Raw genomic sequence first — 27,982 nt, forward strand, 5'->3', positions numbered from 1 at the left:
ACGCTATTTTCCTGGAATTTTTAGATCTTATTGTTACGAAGCTTGCTTGAAATTTTCAGCTACATAGAAACTTTATATAGGAGCATAATGTATGTAAATGAAATACATGAATTTTCGCAAATTCTTTTTATTTTATGGAAAATTTTGAATTAAAGTACATATCGTAGTTCCGTGACTGGGTTATTAAATAAAATATAAATGTTAATAAAAATGTTTTATCAATTAACATTGTTTGTAGTACCGTTATACTTAAGATAACTATCATGAAAACTAGCTAAAACTTTGAATATAAATATTAAATATATATATATATATATATATATACATTACTTTTTCATAAATAAATATTAAGTTTACATATGTACTAATTAGTGCCATACTAATAGTGAGATTTCTTTGTATAATAGAAGATATGTCGTTACTATCGTAATTTTGTGCAATTTATCAAATATACGCAATTTTAAACCAATATATGTAATATATGTTACCCATATCAAATTACGAAGCAACAGATAATACGGAGCCAGTTTCAATGATTTTGCGATTCTCCTCGTAGTCACGATTGTAAATTGTTATTAATTCAGCAAAACCACGTTTTTGCTGGCTCCTCGTGTAGTCAGAAATCTGCCCGAATTCCCGCTCTGAAAAATTAATATAATTATATATATACATATATCAATATCAATAAGAATCAAAGTAAGCATTCGATATTTACAAATTACTTGGTCCAGTATAAGGTGGTGGATTTGGTCGAATGTATGGATTGCAACGTTCGTTGGAAATCCTGGAAATATATATCCATTTTAAGATAGGATTTGGGGCTAACATATAAGAGCATCCTTAAAATGTGAGTTACCAGCCAAATAGACTTTTCCTTTTTATTCCAAAAGCAATATTTCAAAGAATTTTAACTAATATTACATAACCATATAATAATGCTTATTTAATGTATCATTTTCTTTTACTCGTCGTGCGTTTATAGGCAATATTAGTTAAAAAATTCTTTTAGATATTGCTTTTGAAACATACAATGAAAAATCTATCTCGCATGACACTATATTTCTTATTTTAAATTATGAACGAGTACCTAGGGCTTGGTATCAAGGAATCATTAGGGCTGGATGGTTGAGCAGAAAGCGATTTTAAGGTACCCCTTTCGATGGCAGCGTACTGGACCATTTGTATGTTGTTGCTAACTCCTTCCCCCGTCGAAGTTTCCCTTTTTTCGCTGCAAAGAAAACAAGAGGAATGTTTCACTTATCCATTAAATGAGTTTTTAATATACTCTTATACTGCGTTATGAGATCAAGAAAACGCGCGTTTAATATAGATATTTGAGATTGTTAGCATGAGTCATAAAAGTATACTTTGTGCAAACTACTACAACTTTAATTAATAGTTACGTCGAGTATTTGAAATTGTTAGAGCAGATCAAAAAGTATCTTTTATTGAAGATAATACGATTTTAATGAACAGTTGTTAAGAATAAGCTGTTAGTATGGATTATTAAAGTATGCCATGTTAAGGATAATACTATTTTAGAAAATAGTTTACAAGCGCTACTAAGAAATTTTATAAGACTGATAAGTTCATTAGTATGAATTCATTAGTATGAATCGACCTTCTGAAATTGAGGTAGAGATACCTGGTTCTTTGTTTTTTGCCAAGAAAGATGTTAAACAATTCGTAAAAATATTGTTCTGACTCAGGATCGTGCCTATAAAAAAATTTAACGTTCTGTTTACTGGAAAATTCTAACAAATTTTACTTTATTTGCTATCGTACATTTCGTCACGTTTTCTCCGCTCATATAATAAATATAAGAACAAAATAAATTTAAGCTACAACTCAATACCTAATATCGATATGAAGGGGTGCAGGATATTGAGAGAAGAGAAGGAACGCTTTTCAGCGATCTATGAAAATCGTGTAGACATCGAACCAATTGATTTAACGTTCGTTTTCAGTAAACTCCACAGATTATCGGAGCATTTTTTTGTGAGTCATATCTACGATGACGTGCATGTCCTATTACTGCTTTCACATAACCCGCATTATCTGTAGTTTGATGGCAATTACCTTGATCACGCGCGTGGATCACTAGCTGCAATCTGCGACACCCTTGAATACTAATATGCAGCTTAGATGTTTTACAATTCCAGGCACGATATTTTTTACGACAATATCTCGACACAACAAAAGATATATCAGAAGTGGAACGAAGAATGGTAATCCTCAACAAAGCCACGTTTGTTATCAATTAAAGAGACTGTTGCATGTAATAAGGAGGCAGTTTCACTTTTTACTAATTTAAGTAAACCAACGAGAACCAACTGAGAGCTTTTCTCTTTCAATAAATGCAATTTAATGATTAGATTTACCTTTTTATTGCTGCGATCTCTTCAACTAAAGATGATTTCCATAAATAAAGGGGTTTCAAATTACTTCAGATCACTTTGTATGAGACTTGCATCAGTTGCGTTCATTAAAGTATCAACTTGTGTAAATTTCTGCAGTATAATAATTGCGAACGGTTAGCAATTTTAACAATAATCGATTGCTAAGAATACATCGTTTCATCATTTTCCGAGTCTGATTGACCATTTGCCTTATCATCGCGTGGCCATTAGGAATTTCGAAACTACGATATACAATTGGACATGAAGTGCGTGAAATGTATTTTACCAAACCTAAATTCAGCCGAGTAAAGGTCATAGGTAAAGAGCAATTGCAGCAAGAAGCGCGAATAATCGGTGACGCGATCGTCAGGGTCATCCGCTTATAAATAGATCCCGTTAGTTTGTGTCTTTATGGCGTTAGATTTTCGCCTATTAGCACGTTCAGTTTCGAACGGAAGTGTCGTCAACGCACCGCTAAACGAGGCGATGCGCAACTAATTAACAACAATCTAGTCGACGATTTCCTGGTCGATGAAAGCTGATTTAACGAGTAATTCCGTTGCGTCACGGGTAGATGGTAGATGTCGCGTAAGAAACGATCTCCTTCTCTCTTTCTTTTTTTGTGCTATCACTTACCCGCGCAACACATCCCTTTATCTAAGAACACACGATACTCGTAATTGGAGCAAAATAGGTCCGTTGTGACTTCCTCATGAAAATAGAATCAGTGCGATATATTCAAAGTTCTTCGTTATGTCGAAAGAATTCTTCGTAAGGGACAGTTTTTACATGTCGAAGAAAAACGAACCGGAAAGTGGAACGCCATTGCAGAAAGGTAAGTTTCTATCGCTGGAAAATTATTTGAAAATGATTTGTTCGATCTTAACGCTACATGGTCGGGTACTGACAAGGCCAAATCGGAGAAAACGTGTCCCGACAACAATGCGTCAACAGAAAACTTACTTTCCCTGAAGTCTCTAAAGTACATAGTTGAAACGATTAAACGTTATTTTTCATCTTCATTTCAAATAGAATTTGTCCAAGCCTGCTATGTATATAGCTTGCTCGCTTTTATTGTATTAGCGACGCACATCACGTACCAAGTACGTGTGTTCTTTTTGCCCCGAATGATTCCGTGGCTTGACATACAATGATTAACCGTGGCTGAGAGCTCGTTGGAGCAACGATACGCGCCATTGGTATACTTCAACGATAAGTGAACTGTGTACATAATAATCGATGTACGCCACGAAGCACGGGTCGCGATATACTGAACCTTTTTCTATTTATACTCGTTGCTGCTACAACGTGCACGCTCCAGCGAAAAATCGCTTGTTTCTTTCTGTTTAAAAACATCTCGTTAACGCTGGCTCGCGCGAATTCTCCTTATTTATCGAACCAGTTGCGCAAATATTCGCGTACACTTCCATTGAAAATTCCCCTGTCTCTTTCACTTTTTATCCTTTGACTTTTGGATCTAAAGTAAAATGTAACTAATGATTGGTGGAATAATTGACATAGCTATACAAATATATTTGATCGGTTGATCTCCGTGTATAAGAAACGATACTTACGGAATATACGAATGTACACGCGTGGTTCGTGCTTATCGGGCACACGATTCGTCGTGGCCGTATTTTCGATCGTACCGTCCAGCACGTTACTACTTGACCAGATATCGTAGCTGTTTATGAATGAAACCAGTCGTAGTAGCAGCCCCCTCTAACTGCTCTTGGCGCCCCTACCACTTATGCTCTTTGCTCGCACAACTATACGTCGGAACTTATTCCTCGAGCACGTGCTTCGTATAGAATTACAAATATTTCAGCAGACATTCCTCCGATTTACAGCCCGCGTTTCCATCGATCTCGCCAAAAACTAAAGAGCATGAATATCGAGCACTTGACTATCCAGATTTCGAATGTAGAGTTCACGGGAAAAACCGGTAATCCTAACCACCTCTTTCCCGTATCTCCTTATCTGAATGATTTATTCATTCCTAAATAAGAAATTTATTTTCGTACTCGTCTAAAGAATATTTTTTAGTTCTTATACTTGTTGCGGTCCAAATTTTCTTATCATTTTCAACAATGAGAAGATCTTACATTTTTTCTCTGTCGAGGCACAGCACCGTGCTCAATAAAGCGGCCAATACAAGGAGCAGGATCGCCGGGACGAAGATCGTGGTTGCAATTTCTTCGAAGTAACTTCTCGTGGGAATATTAGCTTTGGTTGACCTGGCCCAACGCCACTCCGTGTGCTCGGAAATACCAGACGCTGGTAAATCCAATACGTTCATGCTCGGTCCTCGTCTAGCGCTTTCGTGCTGCAAATTATGCTGCTCCTGTTCGACCTGAGACACACGTTCGTCATCTCATGAATTTCTGACGCGTCACGTGAGTTGTTCAATTACAATAAACGAAGCTTACCAGTCTGAACGAGCACCAATCCAACGCAAATTCCGCCTCTCTGAAAAGCCGCTCGACGCTGGTCCTCTTGAAATCTCGAGGACAAAACGGTAATTTCCATAGAGGTTTCACTTCTTCTTGGAGTTCGTTCAGCTCTTGCGAGAATGGCATTGAGCTTCCTAGCCTTATGACGACTCTAACAAGAGAAGAAAAGAGTACACGTTTTATTGTAGGTTGAAATGGGATTTCCTATGAGCGTCAGACGTCTGTGTCTGGATGCTTTTAGCTCGACATAGCGTCCACAAGCAAAGATTTGTTACTTTCGTTGTGTCTATCGGTCTTAAACTTACAATGAATTGTACTTTCTGTTAATTTCTTAATTTTACTACCGTAATGATTTTACATCAGGTACGTGATTAATGTTTAATTCTCAAGGAATAAGATAACTTGCTATTTACACAAATTCATTTATTTCAGGGAAAATAATTAGAAGATAGTAAATTCCAAGGGAAGTTTAGTATTTTAATTAACATCGTCAGTTTTCTGTACTTTTCAATTTATAGACTTGATCAATGTGGTTTTTGGACAGCTCATAACATATGTACATTGTCAGATTGGCTCCAAATCTTATTGATATAATCGTGTCTTGTTACAGTGCTAATGAAATATTAAAATGTTTTATATAACACATACGACACATACACAGAACTCATGTACAATAAATGTCCAAATACTTTCGTAAATTAGATTATTTGATTACTCTGACACATTCGTCAGAACGACAGGTCATCAGAACACATATCCACTGTAATCGTAATGCACTGCGACTACATGACGTCAAAGATGATTTTAAGTCTTTTTACATTTCCCCGGTTAACCACCTGTGAGGTTTGTGTACGTGTTCCACGACACGTCGTACACTTAGCGTTTCAAATTGCGTCACGACTTTCCTGGCTATGCATAGCTTCCCGTTATCCGTTATCTCGGTCAAAAGTCGGGGATAGTCCCGCCTGCTGACAGCAGTAATTTCCATACATCGCAATCGGCCGATGATCCCCAAGACACTGCAATACGCTTTTAATCAAGATCAAATTTCTTGTTTACTATTTAAGTTAAGACTATTTTCCATGAATTGTTGTTCGGCTGTCTCGCGATCGATGAAAGCTAACGGATTCAAAGAAACAAAGATTTTTCTTTGCCAACTATTTTATCGAATCATCGTTTACAACTACTTTACGTCACATATTATAGGAAGGATTTTCTCGAAAATGTTCTCTTTTCCCTTGTACGGCACGTAACCGTGCACGAACTTACATCGTGCTATCTAATATAAACGAGCGTTCGAAAAGAATCCGGTCGACTGAAACGAGTTCAGATAGACTGTTGTACGATCTTTCTCGAAGAAGTTACAGCATCTCAAAAATCAACAATGTTTCGAAATATTTAATATAGGTATTACTATAAACGTGCTTCGATAGTTGGTAGTACCAGCGGAAAAATATGCCGACCGCAAAGAGTTAATTTTGTGAAGTAGCGTGAACTTGTGTGTTTCTCTCCTGTGGTCTTCACATGGAACAATCTAATAAAAACTACTCGCACTAGATTCTTCAGCCTCGACGCACGACGCGTGACAAGATGCGCTCGTATTTTACAAAACACGATAGAATGATACAGAATGATTCTTTGACTGCATCCGTTTACATAATTCTCTTACAGGAAGGATGTCAATGACGAACTTTCACCGCGGTGCATTGCTGCATTATGCAGCGAGAGGCATGGCGCGGTTGACGTCTAAGCTAAGGTTGAGAGTACGATGGAGGAGAGCAGTAAGCAGGCCGGAAGCCATTCAGTTAGCTCGAGCGAGCGCGCTAACGATGTCGCGGCGCACTTACGTTACCAACCTACTTAAACGGGTATACAGCTGATACAACATTAAACTCGCGCGATTAATCTACGCCGTTTCGTAGCCTCCACCAACCACGTTCGTTTATCCGTATGTTCTTTCATAAATGTGTATACGTGTGTATGTACTGTTATTGAATAAGCGAGTGATCGAGTGATTGGCAGCGCGGGAAGGACACGTTTTGTAAGTGACTGGCTGCTTCAGGGAATCGACGAAATGCAACGTTGAATCTATGATGCAATCCCAATTAACCAACTCGATTCATTTTCCACTTCCACGAGCTTCGAATGCGATTTGAAGATTTGTAAGTGTTTCCTGATATATTATGAGAATCTTGATGCGTCACGTGTACGAGCTGTTGAAAGAAAATTATTTATAAGGTGTGATTCTGAACATTAAGACAATGAAGAGAGTTTATGTAGAAAAATTTCGTTCCAGGCTTATCTTTCAATTTAAAATACGCTGGAAATACGCTGATAGCTATATAGAAATACAGATCAGCCGACCAGCTGACAAACATTTCTTTCCATTTCACTCAGATGTTTCTCAGTATGAGGTAAATGAACGAAATCCAACGAAGAGCACGCGGAGAAGGTATGACACATCGCACTTTTTGTTCCTCATATAAGAGTTACTTTAAAATTATTAAATATCTTATTTACCAGCAGAATAGTTTTTATTATTTACCGTCAGAACTGTCTTTCTCTTAGAAATATTCACGTCAAAAATATTAATTTCAAAAGTTACTAGCGTATTTTTAGCGTAAAATTAAGTTGATGTTTACATTACATCTTACAAATATCATCCACTTCCTTTAACACGTTGTAGGAAGTTGTCCCTTGGATAATTGCACGTAGCCTCGCGATTATGACCAAAAATCTCTTTGTTTGCGTGAGATAAAAATACGGAAATGATACCGCAATGAACGAGAAGCGATAGAGGCTTAGCGGTTACTCGAGTAATTGATTAGAAATAAATAAATGATTATTTTACAACGAAGCAAGTAGCAGTTGTTATTTATTTGCGACAACGTGCAAGATAATTAGGATTTAACGAGAAGATGAAAAGAATAAAGAAACGATGACAGTGACATGTAAATTTCTTGGAAATCATCACCGATTGTCATAGCGATAAGGCGCTTCTTCGCAATTCGCGTTTTAATTCAAACGAACGAGCTCGTTTAGTTTTCCACGTATAGTAACTCGCATCAATATTCGAACACCATGCGTGTGAGACATTATTGTTGTGTATATAGATTCAGATTTTGAAACTTGTTACAGAAATCAGAAATGGACAAATATTTCAAAAAAGATACAGTTTATCACAAGGCTATAAACGCTTACTAAACGTCATAAACAATTTTTTCCAGTGTAAAGTTGTGTAAAAGAACCAGTATACAAAGGGCAGCGATAAAAAAAGAAAATATTCATCAAATCCTTGAAATGTCTTTTTATGATATCAAAAAACAGAAATATATTATGTAAATTGACTGAAAGGACATTGCAAATGAAACGTTGTGCTAACACGACGTCGGATTTTAATGACGTAATAAAATTTAGAATTAATGGATTATGGCCATTAATGCATTATTTTCCTATAATTCTCTTACAAATAACTTGGACAGATTTTTTCTATACTGAATCTTGCACGAACACATGTCTCTCTAATAATTTGAATGAATTATCATGTTTTTTTATGAGATCTACAAGTGTTCTAATACTTATGTATGGAAGTGTATGTATTTACGACAAAAGATCATGAAACGAATTGCACTGGCCAAACAAAATCAGTTGCAATTTGAAGTCGTTATGCAATAGCCTACTGAAAATGCGAATATCTGATGGGACGGTCTTTCAAATGCTACCATAGATGAGTATCTCTAATGACGCGTGCATTTTTCATAGCGGCAGACTATAGAAGATTTTCCTTGGATCGAGCATAATGTTTGCCGTCACGATAACAACATTGAACGATATGCAGTGGCAAAGGAAGTGGCAATTACCCATTTGAAAAAAAATCGGAGGATGTGTGGGACGCGCGTCACAATGTTGTTTTCCGTTGATCGGGCGATTATACGTCAGCGATATCGAAGCGAGCACGCTGAATCCCATTGACTTGTTCGATAATCATCATGATGGCGACGGTAACGTAATCGCGTAAACGTTTCGTGACGAAACCTTACAATTCGGCTTGATGCAGACGAGCGAGTTCCAACAGTCCACTGGATTATATAGAGAAATACATGCATTTCGTATTAGTATTAGTGAAAATAAAAGTCGCGGTTCAGTATTCAAAGGCCACAGAGAAAACATTACAAGTCTATTTTTTATTAATTCCCTGACTTTGATGTCACTTGGTGGCTAACATACACGAGGACAATTTTTATTACCTTGAAAGATACGTGTCTTTAAAATAAATGACGAATCTATGACAGTTTGTAAATAATCGTTTTTTTAAATTTCTGATATCGTAGAAAAATATATACAGTAGTTAGGAAAAATATTGGCACATTGTTAAGTAATTAGATCAAAGTATATTGAATTTCCTATCATTTAAGGGCACTTTGATATCACTGCAATGAGATAAATATAAAAAATAAATTAAGAGCTTTTACTGTAAAATATATAAAATATTCAAAGTATAATGCTTCTTATAATATAATACTTAACAGGTAAAATAAATTTTCCACCAAGGATCATTTTAGTTATATTCTCAAAGATATGAATTTCCATAGAAATCCGCGATTTACTACATATATAATAACTAATGCTGCATGCTCGCTGCAGAAATGCGCGAGGAAAAACCGTTCGTCTGCATCTGGCTTTAGCTTCTCCTTCATCGAAAATTGTTCGATTTTCAAAGAAAACTCACCCTTCACCTTCGCTCGGTTTCAGAGGCAAACGAGCGCCGAGTTCGACGGCGGACGCTAGAAAAGTCACATACAAGTCCATCGCGTTTTTCCATAATCTCTTTCTGTAAATAAAAAGAAAGGAAAGGGAAAGCTTGATCAGGCGCTTCATAGAACATATTGGAAATAGTATAGTACCGAGGTTCGTCTTTCCTTGAGTTTTATCGACAAACCTAAATATATCGAGAAGCTCTTCGGTTCTATTGCGGTCGAACATGTCCTCCACGTTTAAATTATCGATCTTTAAATGGACCTCGTACTTGGTCAGGTTTTCCTTTTCAAGGACGTTCATATCCAGAACCTTATATCTGGTTTCGTACGTGTGTTTGTTCAGACCTACGATCTCCAGCTGAAAATCATCGGTAATACTTTCTATTATACTTTTACTGCCACAGGTATATAGAATTTCTTCGACTAAATATTTATCTAGGATAAGCTAACAGGGATAAGATAAAAGGACAGGTTCATGCGACAACGATTGAACAATGAAGCTTAAAAACATATTTCACACTCAATAGTCTTACTTCGTGTGATGCACCTGATATAACATAAATCAATTTTTATCTGAATAAATTCTTACTCAAATTGAAATCAACTCATTCAGACAACGATTAGTAATAAAATTAGGCGCAAATTCCGATAAAAGAAAAGTATATTAAATTTGAAGGTAACAAGGTTGAATAACAGCGAAAGTTTGAAACACGTGTCTGACATTTCTCCGTGATGAATCACCTGGAAGCATTTGCTATCCTTGGGTGCGACACCGTACAAGAAGCCGTGATGATCCCTTTTGCTGTACGTGTAATGAATCCAGGAAGGAAGATCAGGCGCATTTAGCAACGAGGGCTGATACGAAAACTGGTCGGTTCGTGCTGAAACGAGGAACGAATTGTTAGTCATTCGGAAATATCTGTGGGTTAAAGTGCCTACTCTGCTTTCATAGCCTCTGAATAATTCGATTCCGAGTAATCACGCGCACGATGTGCTCATCCTCGATCGGACAAATAGCACTTTCTGGGAAGGGACGCGGAAAGCACTTCGATTCTTATGAATAATATGACTAAATGGTGAATCATAAAAATGGACCACAAAAGAAATTTACTAAATTCGGCAATTTAGTAAAATAATGACTCATTAGGATGTCCTCAGGCTACCAATATTTGTCAATATTTCAAAGTTCTTTAAAAGGATCAATATGTTTAAGAATATTGTCAATACAATATTCTTAATATTATAATGACATTGACAACTTTGAAATATTCACAATATTATTCACTGTCTGGAGGCATCTTTAATTTATAGATTCCGATTTCCCAATAAATTTAATCATCAAACTTATTAATGTGGTTCTGAGAATGTAGTTTTAAGATTCTTTTAGTTCCAAAGTTTAATTATTTTCGCAACGTTTTAGAGCTAAATATTTTAATGGATTATTATCAAAAACTTTCTGAATTCATTGTGAATCTCATTATGTATCTTATGCAATATATACATATTGTATATCCATTTGCATTAGATATACAATAGCCCGATTTTTTAAACAAATTATGACCTACTATCTTTCACTCTTTGTACTACTTTTATATTGTTCTTTGAAAAGCTCTATTATTTCTGATGGCCTGGGATGGCTTTCATCAGATACATTCTTTATTTATCATGATACATTACAACTATCTTCTTGAGCTGATGGAATAAAGTTTCTTTTGTGATTTTAATAAAGAATTAAATAAATGTCGACATGTTTTTCTCTTATTATATATTAAAATCGTCTTTTTATGCTCATAATTTGCTAACAGTTCACTATGGTTAAGCTTCAACATTTTGAAGTCCTTCTTTCTTACTTGTATCTTAGAAAGATTTAATAATTTTCACTGATAAATCAAGGGATGTCTTGAGCCACTAAATTTCGTCTCCGTCTTGGTGTGCTTCGTACAGGTCGCAATTCTCCGATGACGTCGCGCTAAAAAGTACCGATACACACGTGACAACGTCAGCTGTGAGGTCATAACACGATATTCGGTGTTTCTGAGGCCGTGATTCGATTGCTATTCGAAACAAGACACGAATGACGCGCGTTAACTTCCAGCTGATGAACCAAGTTAACGGGTGTACGACCGAAAACTGCTTTCTGTTCGCTTGGCCCTCTTCGAGCCGGTTATTTCTGTATGCTCGTCGTTTCACGGTTCCTGCGCGTAACCGTAACAGCGCAATATAAACGCTATGCAAACTCTCATTGGTGTCATTGTTCGCGATCGAGTAACCTTCTTACCGTCGCCGCTCCAGTCGAAAGTCTCCGGTCCGATCGGAATGACGAACACCTCTGTCATTAAGATGCTCTCGGCGTTCGCGAAGGTCGTCATCAACGACAACGCTACTACGAACGATAACATGACCATGGCCGTATCTGAAAAGTGACAATAAACGACACCCGCTTATTAACCCATTAAGGACCACGCAATGCGTGAAAGTTACGTGTAAATGAAGTTGTTGTTTTGTGAAATAATAATAATAATAGACGTGTTACAGAAGACCATTGTAAATCAGAGGTATAAGAAGAAGTTCTTTGATAAGAAAAAATATATATATAGTTCATCATAGCGTCATAAAATACTTGAATTTCTTCAAACTTCATAGAATTCTAGGACCTAATGGAAGAATGTAATGAAATAAATATCGAGGCAATTCTTGGAATTATTTTTCATAGTCACGACATGAATTCGATAGAATTCGCTAATGTTAAACGACTAAGAGGAAATTACACATGAAATATTGCATTAATGTAAAGCTGACTCTCAGTGGATTAACACTAACGCAAAACCGATTTCGATTGACTTTCCATTCACTCAGATCATATTGTTTTAGATTAAAGTTTTACAAGCTCGTAACAATAAATAGAGCAAATATATATCTGCGTGTTCTATTATTTTTTTCGCAACTCATCTCATATTGTTGAAAGATTTCTATAAGCGTTCAAATACTTTTGTGGGTCGCTGTATGTGACTACGTACATTCAAATTTTCAAAACCTTGACTTACGCTAGTATGATTCTCAGCCCTCTTATACTCTACACGACGATCATCGGTGTGTGACACCACGTGAACGGAAAATCTTTTATCGATCACCAGTGTCAGATACCGCGTTAACCGTGTTAACAACCAATGGACAGTCAAATCAAATATCGATACTCGATTCTCTGAATTCCACAACCCCTTCCACCCCTCAATCTTTCTCATAATCACGCGCAATTGTGGTCGTCGATGGTGTCATCGATCCTCTCTGTGTTCCTCTCTCTTCCCAACATCCAATGAATTTTCAAAGGCAGAACGTGGAAAGCAGAGATTTCGGTTTCTCGAGAATATCGTGCCCGTTATCGACAATTGGTCGATTCGGGAGACGCGGACGTTCGCGATGAAAATAGACGTGATAATTTCGTGGTCTGGCCGTGGACAACAAACGAATCGCAAGAATCTTACAAGAGGGGAGCACGCTGACGGCGCGGCGGATCGGCTTACGGGACGTAAACTGGCTGCCGCCTCGCGGTGTTGATACTCTAGCGGAGCGGGCGTCACGCACTGTCGACGAGCAGGTTAACGCGATGCAAGTGCAGCGTCAGGTCGAAAACCGAATCGTACGCTGCGACACACTGCGTTTGTTCTAACTCTGTGTTCGTATGATAATTGCTGGGAACACCACACACCGAGCGGTAATTAACTGAATGTCTCCTCTTTCTCCGTTCTCCTGACTTTGTTCCTTCTTTGTAGTTAAACGCACACGCTTCGTTGATCCGACGAACGCGCCTCGATTCGTCTTCCGACGTCGATTCTCTGTTCTATCCATGCATTCGAACAGCATTCGAGTTCCCTAAAAAGAAAAGAAAATTGAGAAGAAAAAAATAAAAAATAAAAGGTGTAAGCGTAAACGGAGCATAAGAGCGCGTGCGTTTCGCCCTTCTCATGCGCAGCTGGAACATCGTTTTCGACAATCGTTCTCAGGAGCGTACGAGTCGTATGCGCATCGCTTTGCGTTTCACTCTCACAAACTCTCGGATTTTTCCCCCGGTTTTTTTGTTTATTTTCTTACTGCGAGTTTCTTGAAATATACCACGCTTTCCAAAGTTTTATATTTGTTGCATGATAATGTTAAGAAGCTTGAGTAAATGAAATGGGACTTTCCAGCTGCGCGATATCATAGAATTACAGGTTTCCAGCGACGTTCACAGCTTACAGTATCGAGTCGCGCGCACGCGTACCCTTATCTGAACTTCCGTCCCGTTGATTATCGCGACGCTTTTAGCAATTCTCGATAACTCAACACGCGTACCACATAGAAAAGGACTGTCAGAAAACGAAGCGAAACAATTACAAATTTATCGATCGCACGGAACTCGCGCCGATTGGTTTCGACTAATTATACATCATTTATTTCTTCAAAGCTTTCGATCACGGATTAATTCGGTAATCGCTTGATTGTAATCAATCGTTTATTCTACCGTGCGAAACGAAGATCACGGTTCTCTCCATTAAAGAATCAATAGACCACTTGAGGGAAAAATACTATCATACGTGAGAATGACGGAATTTCTTCCGGTTAAATCGTGAGGAAATATTCGAATAAACCGGTTGCTCGATCTGCGTGTAATCTAGATCAGGCGGATTCACGAGATCGGAGATCCGGAATCACGTCGAGGTTCGACCAGTTTCTCGAAAGCTTCTAAAGGGAAGAGTGATTTCTTATAAGCGTAGGCGTTATATGGTGTAGAATTAATCCAGACTGACAGATTGCTAGTATTAGGACACCTACTGGTTACATTCGTTGGGAAAACCTAATAAATTTTACTTAACTTAATATTTTAATTTATTATAAGGCATTTATAATAAATTATTATACCGAATAGCATTTGATCTATACCAAGTATCAATGTCTCAATACTCATGGTTAAGCTTAATATGTATGTACATTGCCTGCTGACGATCGGACGATATCGCCAGGCACAATGTACATGCACTTTTTTGTGGATTTTTCAACGCATGTGGGTTGATACTACACATGTTTATGGATAACTGTTTCTCAATCTGCATTAGACTTAACATAGCGTAGAGCAGCGTGTTGACGAACGGGAAGACCAAGAGTGAATCGCGGAAGTGCAGACGAAGAAATAGTAACGTGGTTGCGTCGCTTAGACGTCGGGGCCCGGCGTCTCCACTGGCGCAGCGTTTACGTTTGTGACTTACGTTACGGCACTGCCTATTGACGTCTACAGTAGGCGTGGTTTCGCTCTGGCCGATAGAGGGATATATTTACCGCACACACAACTTTTCCCTCTGGTGCGCGAACGAGCCTCGCGTTATTCGATTAATAATGTGTATTTGCAGTGCGAGGTTTGATGCGACCGGTGCACGGCGCGAAACCGTGGCCACTCCTCGGCACAGGGGTTGATTCCTCCGGACACGCGGACCTTTCCTGGCCGGGGGTGACTTCTTTTCGAACCTAACTACTCGATCAGAGTGCTCGTGTCAACGGGAAACCCAAAGTCGACGTGCTCGACGGTCTCGCGACACTCTCTCGAAGCAGTGCAGTGTGTTCGACTCGTGTGTCGATCCCTTTTTGACAGTCATTTGCATCGATCTTACATCTATTTTACGACGTTTACGTTCTCCTCGTGATCGTCCTACGCCACCCGATATCCGTCTTCTTTCTCTTCAAGAACAACAGCGAAGCTTTATTCAAAACTTTCCCTTCTTGACACATTGAAGAATGGCGGGTAACGGCGTTCCTGTCTTATTGGTCACTGCAAACGTCGGCAGTATCTTCGAGGAGGTGAGTTTCCCGGACTTTTTCGCATTCTCCTTTCTCGCGTTCCTCTCCGCCGTTCCACCGACCCTGAACGATCGATCAATCGTGCCCCGCGATTTACCTTCAAACGCGCCACGGCCTGCTTCTCTCCTTCCTCCATCGTCTTTTCTTTCTTTTTCCAGTCTTTTTTTTTGCCTGTTCAAAGTTAGCTGCTTCGCGCGTTTTTCGTACGACGCTACGATAATAGATGATAATACACTGCTAATTCCTATTCGCTATTTACAATTACTCTTCCTTCATTCATCAGTTTTCCCTCTTGTTTTTCTCGCTTCGTAAAACTTCACGATCTTGTCCGCAATCCCGCACGTATTAATTGTAATGCTAACGCGCGCAGAATCGCGTTGATATTATCAACGACTTTCCATAATAGTAGATTCTTGTTAGTCGCGTGAATTTAGATCGAACCGAATTACGCTTTTCCATTAAGCGATAATAAGAACGATGACATTAGCCCTACATGGATTTTTGCTTAAGATTTGAAGTTGATCTTCTGCGCATATATACAAGCGATATATGAATGAAGATATGTTTTTAAATTTCTTTCGATCTTTTTTATTGATAAATGATAAGCATCTCTTTGTTTGATTGAAATTTTGATCGAGATTACGAAAGTGTGTCCTTTTTACAGCCTAGCATGATGTTGAAAATTTGGACGGAAGAATTTTTATCTGTAAGTATTACAGATAACATGCGTTGTCATTGCGTAAATATAACGGGTATTTACATTCACGGAGAATGCTTTTCAGACTATACTGAGGCTGGATCCAAAATTTATTGCACTGCACTGCCAAGAAGTAGGTGGAAAAAATTATGAGCACAGCACCAGGCAGGTGGAAGACTTTGTTAGGTAATTTGTTATCTCTTTTTGTATTTTTAGAGCTTTGTCTACTGCACAGTCAGCAATGATTACATATATTGTATTAAGGATGTTAAAGATATTCCAGAAAATCTTGTTAAAGTAAAGCTTCTTGGAAGGCTTCCATTGACTGATCTCTTTAATCAGATTAATGAGATAACAGTTGATAGTCTATGCGATAATATTTGTTTAAATATTATTGCTTGGTTTATATATGAAATATTTATGGAGTATGATGTATGGAGTAAAATGTAGTAGGAGGTATGCCTTTTAAAAATTATACCAAGACTGATAGGTTTTCCTGATCACGATATTGAATGATTTAACGCATAAGTGGCAGAAAGGGATAAAAATAGATGATCACGCGTTACTCTATGGTTGAGTGAGCTACTTCAAAAGATGAATTTATCGAATGATATTCATAGGGGAGCAATGTAAAAAAAGTGTTTGAAAATATAACAGATCTTTAAGCTACTATGAAAAGTTCAGGATGGAGAGATCTCTGCGTTTCTTGTAAAGCTTAATTTAGTTTAATATAGCTATTTGTTGCAGGTTACTAATGTCATCGGAGGAATTAAGGCTGTTTGACAAAATTAGGGTATTCTTGGATGAAGATTATTCGTCTGCTGAACATTTTACGGTAGGTAAAATACAAAAAATATGTATTTATAAAATATATATTATTGTATATAGTTCTTAGTAGTAATTATACATAATTATGTTAATATTAAAATTTTTCAGGCCCTTGGAAATTTGTACTTTGTGCATGAATCTTTGAAAGAAGTTTTATTATGGGACTTCCAAGGTACAATGATTGATAGATTAATATTACTGATACTTATATTGCCTGAGCAAATTAAAGTAACTCAAGTTATTATTATAATTTTAGAATGTACTTTTATACCAGTGGATGGAAAGGAGATTCATTCTGGTAATATAGAAGCAGTCACGACCAAAGAAAAAGCAAAGTTCCCTCAGGAATTCTTTCCAGAATGTAAATGGTCCAGAAAAGGATTTCTGAGAACACGATGGAGTATTAGTGGAACAGTTTTTGATCTCATAAACATACATTTATTTCATGATGCCAGTAATTTCATTGCTATGGAAACAGTAAGTGATTTTACCTTGTATTATGAGATAACTTTATGATTTACCTATTCTGATAATATATTTTCAGTTTCCATCTGTATACAGCAAGACGCGTAGAAGAGCGCTCGAGCATACATTAGATAGGTTTCATAATGATAAATATTCAAATGTACCATACTTTTTATTTGGAGACTTTAATTTTAGAACGGACACAGCCGGTGTAATCAAAGTAAGTACGAGAAAATTCGACAATGATGTTGTTCTTGTAGAAGTACAAAGGAATAAAAATAATCTGTACTCTTACTTTTACACAGAAACTTACAGAAGATACTCAAGAAAGAAGGTTATCAAACAAAGGAAGTATTTCGAAGCTGCAGTTTCATAATAAAGACGATGATCTCATATTAACATTAGGGAAAAAAGAATTTTCTTATTACGAGCATCAGAATGTTTTTGTGCAAAATAGTGGACAATGGGTAAGTAATTCGTTGTTTGAACTTTACGTTGTATAACGTTACTTATAATATTGCATTGACGATTAGGAAGACCATAATGAAATTACCAATATTTATGTAGCTACGTGAATATGACAGAGAGCTGGAAGACTTTGATGGAAGATTATTTGAATTTCCGATTAAATTTGTACCCAGTTACCCATTTGAGGAAGATATCAATGAAGGATCAAATTATATGCAAACAAGAGTACCGGCTTGGTGTGATCGTGTTCTGCTGAGTCCTACCGCTAAAATGCTAGTCCAAGATGTACGAAATACTATTTATATTTTTTCTAAACGCGTATCTTTCAGAAAAATAGTCTTTTATGCAACGCGATTACTATTATTTTTCAGATATCATCGCCGGATGCCATGGAATATGGAATAATAGGGCCAACAACTTGTATGGGCGATCATAAGGTGAGAGAGTCTTTTTTTTCTAATGTAAGAAGAAAGGTACTAGTTCTTTTAATTACTATGCTGGGTGAATATATTTACACACTTCCTAGTTATTATTCTGATGATTCATTCTTTTAATTATGGTGCAGCCTGTTTTTCTGGAGTTTCGAATGAATCTCTAAGCACTAAGGTACCTATCTATCAACTGTCTGCCTGTTTTTATCTTGGTTTTTCCATATATCCTCTACTTCTACTGATATTTCATTCCTCTATTTATGACTACATAGAGGCTTGTCAGTGTAGTTCGTTTCAGTATAGTAACACTTTTGAAAATCACTTATTTAACGATTTCCAATTTCATAATTGTATATAGCATTTTAAACACGTTACCATCAGAAAGAGTTAAGTATATTTTGTGTGGTCATCACAGGTATGCATTCTATCGCTATAATACCCTGATACTATGAAATTTCGTTCGAAAGATCATGCATAAGATTGAAAAGAGTTTGATACCCATTTTTGTAGCCAACGTGAAATACTTTTCAGTGAACTTTACCAAACGTTTAGCACCATGTTTCTATAGTATCGTATCAAAAGTACTTTGTTACCATATCGTTTCCCTGAATTACATTAATGTTAGTTAGACTTTTTATAGAGTCCTACCATACGAAGAATATCCCTCTCCATTTCTTCATAGAGATGCACGATATTACATAAGGATCGTCCATTTTTTCCCGTTTGCAGCCAGTCTACTTGAGGGCTAATCTCATCGTGGACGAAGGTATGATAAACTGCTGCAGCTTGTCGAGTGCACCTGAGTTTTGCTTTCGAGTGCCAAGCAATTATGTGGAATTGTTATCCATGTTGCCTGATTACAGTAGTTGCGCTAGTGGACAGGTTAATTACACGGACCGTTCGACTAATCTGTTGCACGCAGCACCCATTAAGCATGATCCTTACACCCCAGATAGCATGGACAGTCCGAGTCCAAATGCTATAATATCAGCTACGGGTGAACTCCCAGATGTAGACATAGATAACATGAACAACGTGTCCATGGCACAGTTTGTACAGACGTCGAACTTTGCCAGACGTTTAGACACAGCTGTGTCGCCTGCTCTCTTAAAATCCAAGTTAGAACTGATCGTTCGGAACAAAAAACAAGAGGCGATGGACGCGGATCAAGATACAACTGATATCAAAAGAAGCCCTAGCGACTGCTGCTTACATTCGTGGCCCAATGCTGAGGAGTGTAAAAACGTATGGTCTGTAAGGACAAACAGATGTAACAGCGACCTGTCCTGGCAGAGATCGCATGTTTTAACCGAAGCATGGGTTCAGAGCAAAGGACAACAAGGATATCATTCATTTGGAGATTTCATCAAACGATCGTCCTTGGATTCAACTCCGCCAAACGGTGTTGAGGGTTTGCCTTCCGATCTGATTATACCAAGGATATCAATAATAAATGCTAGTAACTTCGAATCAAACGAGAGTTCCGTGTACTTACACGACGACAAGTATAGCGATTATTCGGATAAGAAACTAAGCACTTACTCGGACGACCGAACAAAGAGCTTGAGCGGCGAGGCGTTCAGTTCAGGAAAGTCGGATGAATTTTGCGATAAAACAGACGATGAGAGCAACAGACTGAGCTTAAGTACGAAGAAAATAGGAATGAACGAGAGCGTTTATTTGCAAAACATAAGTGAGCTAATAACGAAACCAGACAAGAATTCTTGTGCAATGGTGGTTAGTACAAATCTCTTTAATACTGACGGTAAGATGAATAAAATGAGCGAGGAACGAATGCTTGAAAATAGAGAGAAATGCTTAAATCAAATTATAAATACATTAGAGAGCACGGAGGATAATAATAGTAAAAATCAACGTGCACTCACGGATGATGCACTAGTTGATAAGACAAGTATTAAAAGTAGAAGTATAATTTCAGAGACGACTTTAGCAGATGAACGAACTTCTGAAGTATTACAAGTTATTGCAAAAACAGAACAAAGGACAGTTCACCATAGGAGTGAAACAGAAGACAAATTGCAGAATATAGAGGCAGAGAACATAAAATCAAAACAGAACAAGTGTAACGAGACAAATGTATGTACAAATGTAGAAGATTTTGATGCAAGTAGCAAGCAAACAGAAATATCAAGATGTTGTAGCAAGTGTGAAATGATAATTTCACAACAAATTACAAGAAGTGATTTTATACAAAATCAAAGTAGCAATGATAATACAGAGGACATTAAACTCAAACTCAAAGCATGTAACTCTGATATAGAAAATTATAAGGACAACATCATTGGGAAGGAAAGTAAGTGTCAAAAGTGTTGCTGCGTTATATTGTGAAAACGCCAAATCTTCACACATGTTCCTTATTTAGCCTTCGTATATTGTAGTCATGATTCTCGGTTTCCTCGGAATAAGAAACTATCGCAAGAACGAAGTCGAAGAAATCAATTATTAAGATTTACTTCATAAGAGATAAGAAATAAGAAGCAAGGAAAAAGCTATATTTTTGAACACTTAAAATATGTTGCTGACGCTCTATCAGATAACATCGATTTTCTATTGTACATGCATGTTGCAAGACGTTTTCATGTTCAAAGTGTCTTCTGCATGAGCATGATACTCTAATATCGTATCACGTCAACAACTATCTTTTTAGCGTATATTCAAACGATATAGTTACGTACTATAAATTTTCATATTCTAGATGCGCAGTTGAATAAGCAGTATATCATTGTTACGTAGTGATATGTTACGTTATATGATGTAGAGTTTTAATGAGTCGGAATATCCAGATGACTGTGTCAACGTACGATCTGTTAAGCAGTGTTACCAGTATATGTAATAGATACGTAAAAATCCCTAACGATTACGTTGTCCCATTTCGTTATTAATTTATTAAATAAGTTTTCCAGTCAAGTATGTATCGGGCATCATTCGAGAAAATTATTATCTTGTAATTTTTCGTAATCTTTTGTTACAATATTTTTTTGTTACAATGACTTAATTTTCGACCGTCTCGATTTTATCTCTTTGTTCACGTTTACGTTCTATTGCTATCGCAAGAATTCCATTCACAGCATTTTCAGCGTACAAGAACACGTGTGCTTCTATGTGCATTGTAACCCTTGCCAAATTTACTGTGTCCTATATTATAGAATATTAGAAACGTACGTGTAGACGCGACACGCACGTAGTCCATTATTTGGACTCGACTGCCAAAGTTAGTTTCGTTTTAGTTAATAGAAAGGAAGATATTAACTTATACGGTAAAATTGTTAGTCATATGTTTTTACGTTGTACGTGATCATTTAATGCTATCTTTCCTAATTTCTTATATACAAGTTTCGTTACAAGTTACAAGTAGTTTTCTTTGTGGCAATATCTACAAGTACAATTTTGTAAAAAAATGACAATGAGGTTCTTAACGTTTCCATGGAAGGTTCAAGCCAATTCAAGTCGATACTGTTTAACCGTAAAATAATTTTCATACAAATAAAGGTATCTGTTCCGTGTCTTGCCGAAAAAGAAACTGTACATAATACGAGAAACAGTGTTGCAATACTAATGGCCGTTTATTCTTTCCTTCTACAAGAATTCAAAACGTTACGCTCATAGGTACTTAGTAAAAGATAATTTATAACGTTTATTTTGCAAAATAAATTCCAGACCACATTTTGAATCTGATCGTAATAAATATCGCAGATTCGAACAATCGATTTATCACGCATTTGTTTTCGGTCCCATTGTGCTTACGACTTATAAAACGTTTTATTAGTAATTATTATTTTCTCCTCGCTTGTAAATATAAATTTATTTTTAATACAAACAACAGTTGCTTTTTTATTTATATCCTTTGATTTACGTGATTACGTGTTACTGTTATTTGCACGTTGCACCGTAATGCACCCTTAATACCTTATTTTATATGGTAGAGCAGATCGAAGTAAAATCAAGAAGAAACTTTTAAAATTTCTAATCTGAAACAGTAATTACTTAACAATAGGAAGAACCGTGACAGAAATTAACCTGTTTGAATTATTATGACCTCCCGCCATTTGCTTTTTCCGGAGCTAACTTCACGAGGCTCTGTAAGTTTGAAGTTTTCTTTTTAAATAAACCGTTAAACTCAAACAAAAAGTTTTGAACTAATACTTGAACTTTTTTCCACGAAAGAGATATATCATATGCAACTAATATTTTATAGCAATTAGAAAAATGTATAAGAGATATACGTACACATGTACTACCTTCATCTGCTCTACTAAGATTCCGAAACAGTTGGTCAATGATTGATTCTTGGCTGCAGACGTGATGAACGAGACGTCCGAATCGGGTACGATGTCCAGCTTGAGCAGTCGTGAGATATTCAACAATAATAACGACAACCACAGCAACAACAATAACAACGGCGCGACTACCATCACGAGATATATTCACATTAAACACGCAGACTCGGTTAAGATTTTTCGAGAAACGACCGTCTGATATTGAATTTATTATTCGTATACGGTTACCACTTACAGCTAACTATTTCACAAGCTTATAGTTGCGAGATATTTTAACGGTTTTACCGGCAAACTAATCTTTGCGCAGATTTCGCCGCGACGCTTTCGAAATGTCCCGATAATCGAATATGTTCGATTTTATTTATTCGATTATCGACTTTCAGAGTGTTCGTCGCGTTCAATGATCATTCAATCGATAATCGTAGATCGCCCATGCACTCGCGTATGGATGAAGTTGCGCGATTCGTTAAATTGAATCAAAGCAAAATACTGCAATTACGAACCGTTTTGACGAACGTGTGAAGATTGCCGCTAACACTGGTGCGTGCTCTCGGTGTGAACTGTTGTTTGCCCGCATGTACGAAACGCTTTGGGTATGTTTACACGAAACTCGATACGTTATTAGTAATTTCGAAGTTATTAATGTATTCACTGCAGATTTGATTCTCATTATATTACATATGTGTTTAATAGATACCAATTATTACGAAAAATTTTTTCATAATTTCGGGATTTTTAGTTCATCTGCCACATTCAAGTCGATACGATACATAATCTAAAAGTATGTGCCGACTCGAATGTGCATCGTGTGCAGTGAACGTGTTAAATTCGAAATGCTTCCTGTTGAAACTATACAATAGAGATGTTAGAAGAGAAAAAAAAGACGAGATCTTTTTGAGAATTGTTAATGTGACGAAATCGTTGGTACAATCGCGTGTATAACGATTATTGTATTTTATTCGTTAAGTGTCTTGGTGTTCCTACGCTACGTTCTTTCAAACAGTTCTTCCCAAGACTGCGAGTCTTGCAAATGATTTGTATAATTAGACGAGCAGAGATTCACGATAAAGAAAACGGTTCCATGAGAGATCGTTTGATGTGATATTACCGTGGTACCTCACTTTTGTTGGTTTCCATTGTTAGAGATCGCGAAAGCTGAAAGAAGAGTATTGCGCTACGATTGCTGCCAATATCAATTCGACTTCACTTTTTACAATGTGATTCAATTATAATTGATACGCGTTGTCTCGTTGAATTACGTTGCAAAGAGTTAGTGAGAATCATTTGCGAAAGAATAATTACGTACAAAAATGAAAAATAGCTGTTCCCATTTGAAATTGTGTACGTAATAATTCCATTGCAATTCTATAATGTGCACGGCATTTTCTACTCATACATTGGCATCGAGTTCCACTCAGAAAAATTCCTTGTGTCGAAATATGTATCGCCGTTTTTCTCTTCTCTTTTTTTTTTTATATTATTTTATCGCTACAGTGTTGAATAGCAATAAGTGCATTATTTTCGACGCTCAAACAAACTATTACTAATCTCTGATGGAATTTACTTGAAGCACTCGATTCACGATAGTATCTTAATCCGATCCAATTGGACTAAATTTGCGGGTACATTCCATTAGCGTAACCACTAGCTAGGGAACTCAAAGCTTCTGGAAAACTGTTGGCAGGTACTCGAACGTCGTTAATATAGGAAATACAAAGTTTAGACATGGTAGATCGTATGTATTTGCACGCAAAACATATCTATATTCCTCTATCGACATGCGTACGATAAATGTACACTCGTTATAATCCCATTGCGGACGTTTGTCACTACTTAAAAATTCTTCAAATCCTTCCACTGCCTCCTGATTACGTCATTGAATTCACATTTGTTGATGTTATATGGAAATATGTATAAGGATGTACCAACATCATAGTGTCCATAAAGTATAATGGATTATGTTTATTCGTTTCGTTTGTGATTTCCATTGTACTCTAAATACGATAACGCGAAAGCGATGATTCGAATGACTTAAACGCGATGCTATATTGTTATACCATACCCCTTTGCGATGAAACCTCGCCAAAACCGCATTTCTCGTTTCACACTATCAAAAACGATCATTGTCCATGTTTGTCTTCTCTGCAGAAAAGTGAAGAATATTTTAACATTTTACTTTAACTTTGACTGAATATGTAGCAATTTTTTCAAGCAAAATATTCCTTATATTACACAATCTAAATTATGAAATTATAGAAGAACAATTTTCAATCGACAATAAATCGAGATATAAATCATTTTTTATAATGTCGATTCCTCCATGTTGCGAGTGTTGTTTCTGACTACTAAAATGCATTATTATACGCGTAGTATTATTGCAAAAGATTGATAAATTGAACAAGGATCGTTTTTGTCATGAGGCCCTTGATTATTGCCTTCGTCTTTGGTGCAAGCGAAGGTTAGTTATTTTATATGAAGGTTTTTATATCTCGAAGAAGTCGAGACGTTTACCTACGACTGCTTTTAAATCCGTTCCATCTTACATACAATTTCGCATGTATAGCGATAGTGATAAAAGTAAGCACGAACAGCCATTGCAAGAATCATAGAAGCTAATTGGTACCTTGAATAAGTCCTCGCGTTCATTTAACGAAAAGCTATGACATGCACTCAATTACTGTTGTAACCCTCCAATTCCCATCGCTCAGATTACGATGCAAAACATGCTAGATTTTACTAATTTTTATATCTATTGGTGGATGAAATAACAGTTTTCAAGAAGTTGCTATTTTTTACTAAAGTTACTAATTTCTTACCATATTTCATTATTAGGCTATTGATGTTCATCCAAATTCATATTTTTCCGAAAATAATCAAAAGGATGGAACGTAGATAGAAAATTGTTATGAATCAACACACTGAAATAGATGCTAAACTGCTCACTAGAATTTTTACAAGCCATCTGAATATGCAAATTACTAATTTGCTTATATTATAGAATAAATAGAAGATGATACTTGTTGATGCTTATGGGAATTAGATGGTTATGCTACATTTTCTTGATTGTTGTGGCGATTGGTATTTGAAATGTCTGTTTTCGAAGTGTATGTCAATGATAATCGTAAGCCATTCCTTGAGAATTAGACGTAAGATAATTAAAGGTAAAACGTACAATTCGTCGATTGGAAACTTAATGAGGTACCTGATCTGTTTTGACCAACGTATAAAGTACACTACAATTCTTGTATCTATTATGGAGGATTTCTGGGTATTTCCTAAGTTAATGAAATACTCGATACGATCTTAATTAAACAATATTGTATTCTACTCTGTGCAATACCTGGAAATGCATAAAACGTCGAATTGTACACTTTATCTGTAACGCAGTAATTTAACTGGATGTACGTATTAACATGTATGTAAGATTAAGGATTTGACGCTTTTACCAGACTGGTTTTAGGATCTTCCGCGCGGGCAAGTTTTTCGAGAAGATTTTTAAAAGAATTGTCACATACGTTTAATTACCTTGTCATCGATAAAAATCGATGATTTGTGCTTTTCTATATCTTCATAGTTTACAAGCTAGTTGTTTACAAGCTAGTAAAAAAAAAAAAAGAAAGAATTTGAGTAATCGAAATAGCAAAATTAATAAATAGGTAAAAAGTTAAAATCAACAAATGATAATTAAGATTAGATTGAAATGTAAAGTACGCTATCGAAATTCTTGCTTGCTCTGATGTTTTATGAGATGTTTTAAGAGAAACATTATTTCTTCCGTCTTTCGACGGCAAGTGAACGTTGTACTTTTATAAATATGAATGTACTTATATTTTGTACTGACAGTACCTTGCAAAAATATAATATGTTAAATAATGAGATTACATGTGCATGTGTGATGTACGTTACGAATAAACGTTATATAATAGGAATACTTCTGACTTGAATAGTGACCAAAATCTACTGACGAAATTAAATGATGGTTATGTTGTTTTGTTGAGTCAAATGTATATTATATTGTCACATTTACTTCATGTATTAGTATAGAAAAAGAAAAATAAAATTATCGTTCTACAATATGTGCGTACACACGTATTTTCCTTTTTAAAATAATACGTATGACTTGCAAAATACATTAAAGTAATCAATTCAGCTGATTCAGAATAGGATAAGACCTATCAAAGCAAAAAATATATTCTATATTTTTTTATATTTCAGAATTCATTCACATAAATTTATTTGTACCTCATGTCAACTCCGTAATGTATAATAATTATATATTTATTTAAATTAACGTAACAAAGCATTTAATTGTTCTTTTAAGGTTGGTACCTCAATTCATGTAACCTAAAAACGATGTTAATGTGCATGTATTGGCTATAGTTAGCACGCCTTTGATTTTAATATCATAGTGTGAAGGAAGACAAAAGCCGGGAAAAAGTACATATCCATAATTATGGAAGTAATTTATCATTAGTATTCTTTAAAAAAGAAAAACCAATTTAAAAATGAGTAAGGCGCATCCTCCAGAGCTTAAAAAGTAGGTGTAATATATAAATCTCTAAGTAGTATATGTATAAAGGTTATAAACATTTTAATTTTCTTTCTTAATTTTTAAGATTAATTAAATTTTAATTCTTGTACATTGTAAATGTAACAAAGCGTAACAAAATTTTATTTTTATTTTTTAGATATATGGATAAAAGATTATCACGTGAGTATATAAGTATATCTTATATATTATTGGTTATGCGGTTATGTTTATACACAATATTTTGTTATTGGAGTCATAATATCGTATATTATATTTATTGATGTTATTTCTTCAAAATGTATTCTTTTCATTAGTAAAACTCAATGGAAGAAGGCGGCATGTTATTGGAGGAAGGAATTTTACGTGGCTTTGATCCGTTTATGAACATGGTTATAGATGAAAATGTCGAAGAATGCAAAGATGGTACAAAGAACAATATTGGAATGGTGGTATGTTAGTGAATTCTTTTTGTGGTAACAATGGAATTACTGTTGAATTAATGAATTCATCTTATCATTTTAGGTAATACGTGGAAATAGTATAATAATGTTAGAGGCTTTAGACAGGATATGAATTAAAATATTAAAAATATAAAAATGTAATATGTATTCTTAAGGAAATAACTAAATAACTTCTTATATCATACACAATATTCATATCATATTTATTCAGCCTTTGAAATATAATTCTTGACCATTCAGTTTGAAAAGACAATTATTTTGAATAAATAGTTTTCATATTAAATAATGATTTATTCTTTTAAAACTTTTTATATAAATACAATACAACAGACAATTTTTTATGACATATTTTGCTCAGAATATATTTT

At 36.0% G+C, this 27,982-nt stretch overlaps 2 protein-coding genes and 1 pseudogene across 19 annotated transcripts; 2 read left to right on the forward strand and 1 right to left on the reverse strand.

The window, feature by feature from the left end:
* Positions 1-111: 111 nt before the first annotated feature.
* Positions 112-22,686, reverse strand: Scgalpha (sarcoglycan alpha). Of its 13 annotated transcripts, XM_072010892.1 has the most exons (12): positions 14,850-14,934; positions 12,858-13,479; positions 11,888-12,022; positions 10,351-10,490; positions 9,792-9,967; positions 9,582-9,683; positions 4,829-5,003; positions 4,505-4,752; positions 1,646-1,717; positions 1,088-1,228; positions 716-784; positions 112-641 (listed from the first exon to the last, which is right to left on the reverse strand). In XM_072010892.1, the coding sequence occupies exons 2-12, from the start codon at positions 12,883-12,885 to the stop codon at positions 617-619; spliced, it is 1,311 nt and encodes a 436-aa protein (XP_071866993.1). In that variant the 5' UTR covers positions 12,886-13,479; positions 14,850-14,934; the 3' UTR covers positions 112-616. The 13 variants fall into 13 exon arrangements, with proteins under 13 accessions (XP_071866993.1, XP_071866984.1, XP_071866991.1 ...); XM_072010883.1 differs by lacking the exon at positions 14,850-14,934 and adding an exon at positions 22,573-22,653 and having other exon boundaries at positions 9,582-9,967; XM_072010890.1 differs by having other exon boundaries at positions 9,582-9,967; positions 13,131-13,479.
* 5ptasei (inositol polyphosphate-5-phosphatase A) lies at positions 15,294-22,821 on the forward strand. Of its 6 annotated transcripts, none has more exons than XM_072010880.1 (12): positions 15,294-15,435; positions 16,100-16,141; positions 16,218-16,318; positions 16,880-16,967; positions 17,069-17,132; positions 17,217-17,437; positions 17,505-17,645; positions 17,731-17,892; positions 17,993-18,178; positions 18,265-18,330; positions 19,054-20,638; positions 22,643-22,821. In XM_072010880.1, the coding sequence occupies exons 1-12, from the start codon at positions 15,373-15,375 to the stop codon at positions 22,819-22,821; spliced, it is 2,898 nt and encodes a 965-aa protein (XP_071866981.1). In that variant the 5' UTR covers positions 15,294-15,372. The 6 variants fall into 6 exon arrangements, with proteins under 6 accessions (XP_071866981.1, XP_071866978.1, XP_071866979.1 ...); XM_072010877.1 differs by having other exon boundaries at positions 19,054-19,090; XM_072010878.1 differs by lacking the exon at positions 19,054-20,638 and adding an exon at positions 18,459-18,499 and having other exon boundaries at positions 22,643-22,760.
* A 51-nt stretch (positions 22,822-22,872) lies between these two features.
* Positions 22,873-27,978, forward strand: LOC139991082 (probable small nuclear ribonucleoprotein G; annotated as a pseudogene).
* Positions 27,979-27,982: the final 4 nt, after the last annotated feature.

Source organism: Bombus fervidus, chromosome 9, assembly GCF_041682495.2.
Source record: "Bombus fervidus isolate BK054 chromosome 9, iyBomFerv1, whole genome shotgun sequence".
Classification (NCBI taxonomy): domain Eukaryota; kingdom Metazoa; phylum Arthropoda; class Insecta; order Hymenoptera; family Apidae; genus Bombus; species Bombus fervidus.

Coding starts and splice junctions, on each gene's coding strand:
- Scgalpha (XM_072010883.1), bottom strand. CDS start 12,885: ATGACACCATCGACGACCACAATTGCGC. Junction 5,004..9,581: donor AAACCGAGCGAAGGTGAAGG/GTGAGTTTTCTT, acceptor TTCTCTTGTTAG/AGTCGTCATAAGGCTAGGAA. Junction 785..1,087: donor TCCTTGATACCAAGCCCTAG/GTACTCGTTCAT, acceptor ATATATTTCCAG/GATTTCCAACGAACGTTGCA.
- 5ptasei (XM_072010880.1), top strand. CDS start 15,373: ATGGCGGGTAACGGCGTTCCTGTCTTATTGGTCACTGCAAACGTCGGC. Junction 16,319..16,879: donor CAGGTGGAAGACTTTGTTAG/GTAATTTGTTAT, acceptor TATTTGTTGCAG/GTTACTAATGTCATCGGAGG. Junction 17,133..17,216: donor TTTATTATGGGACTTCCAAG/GTACAATGATTG, acceptor TTATAATTTTAG/AATGTACTTTTATACCAGTG.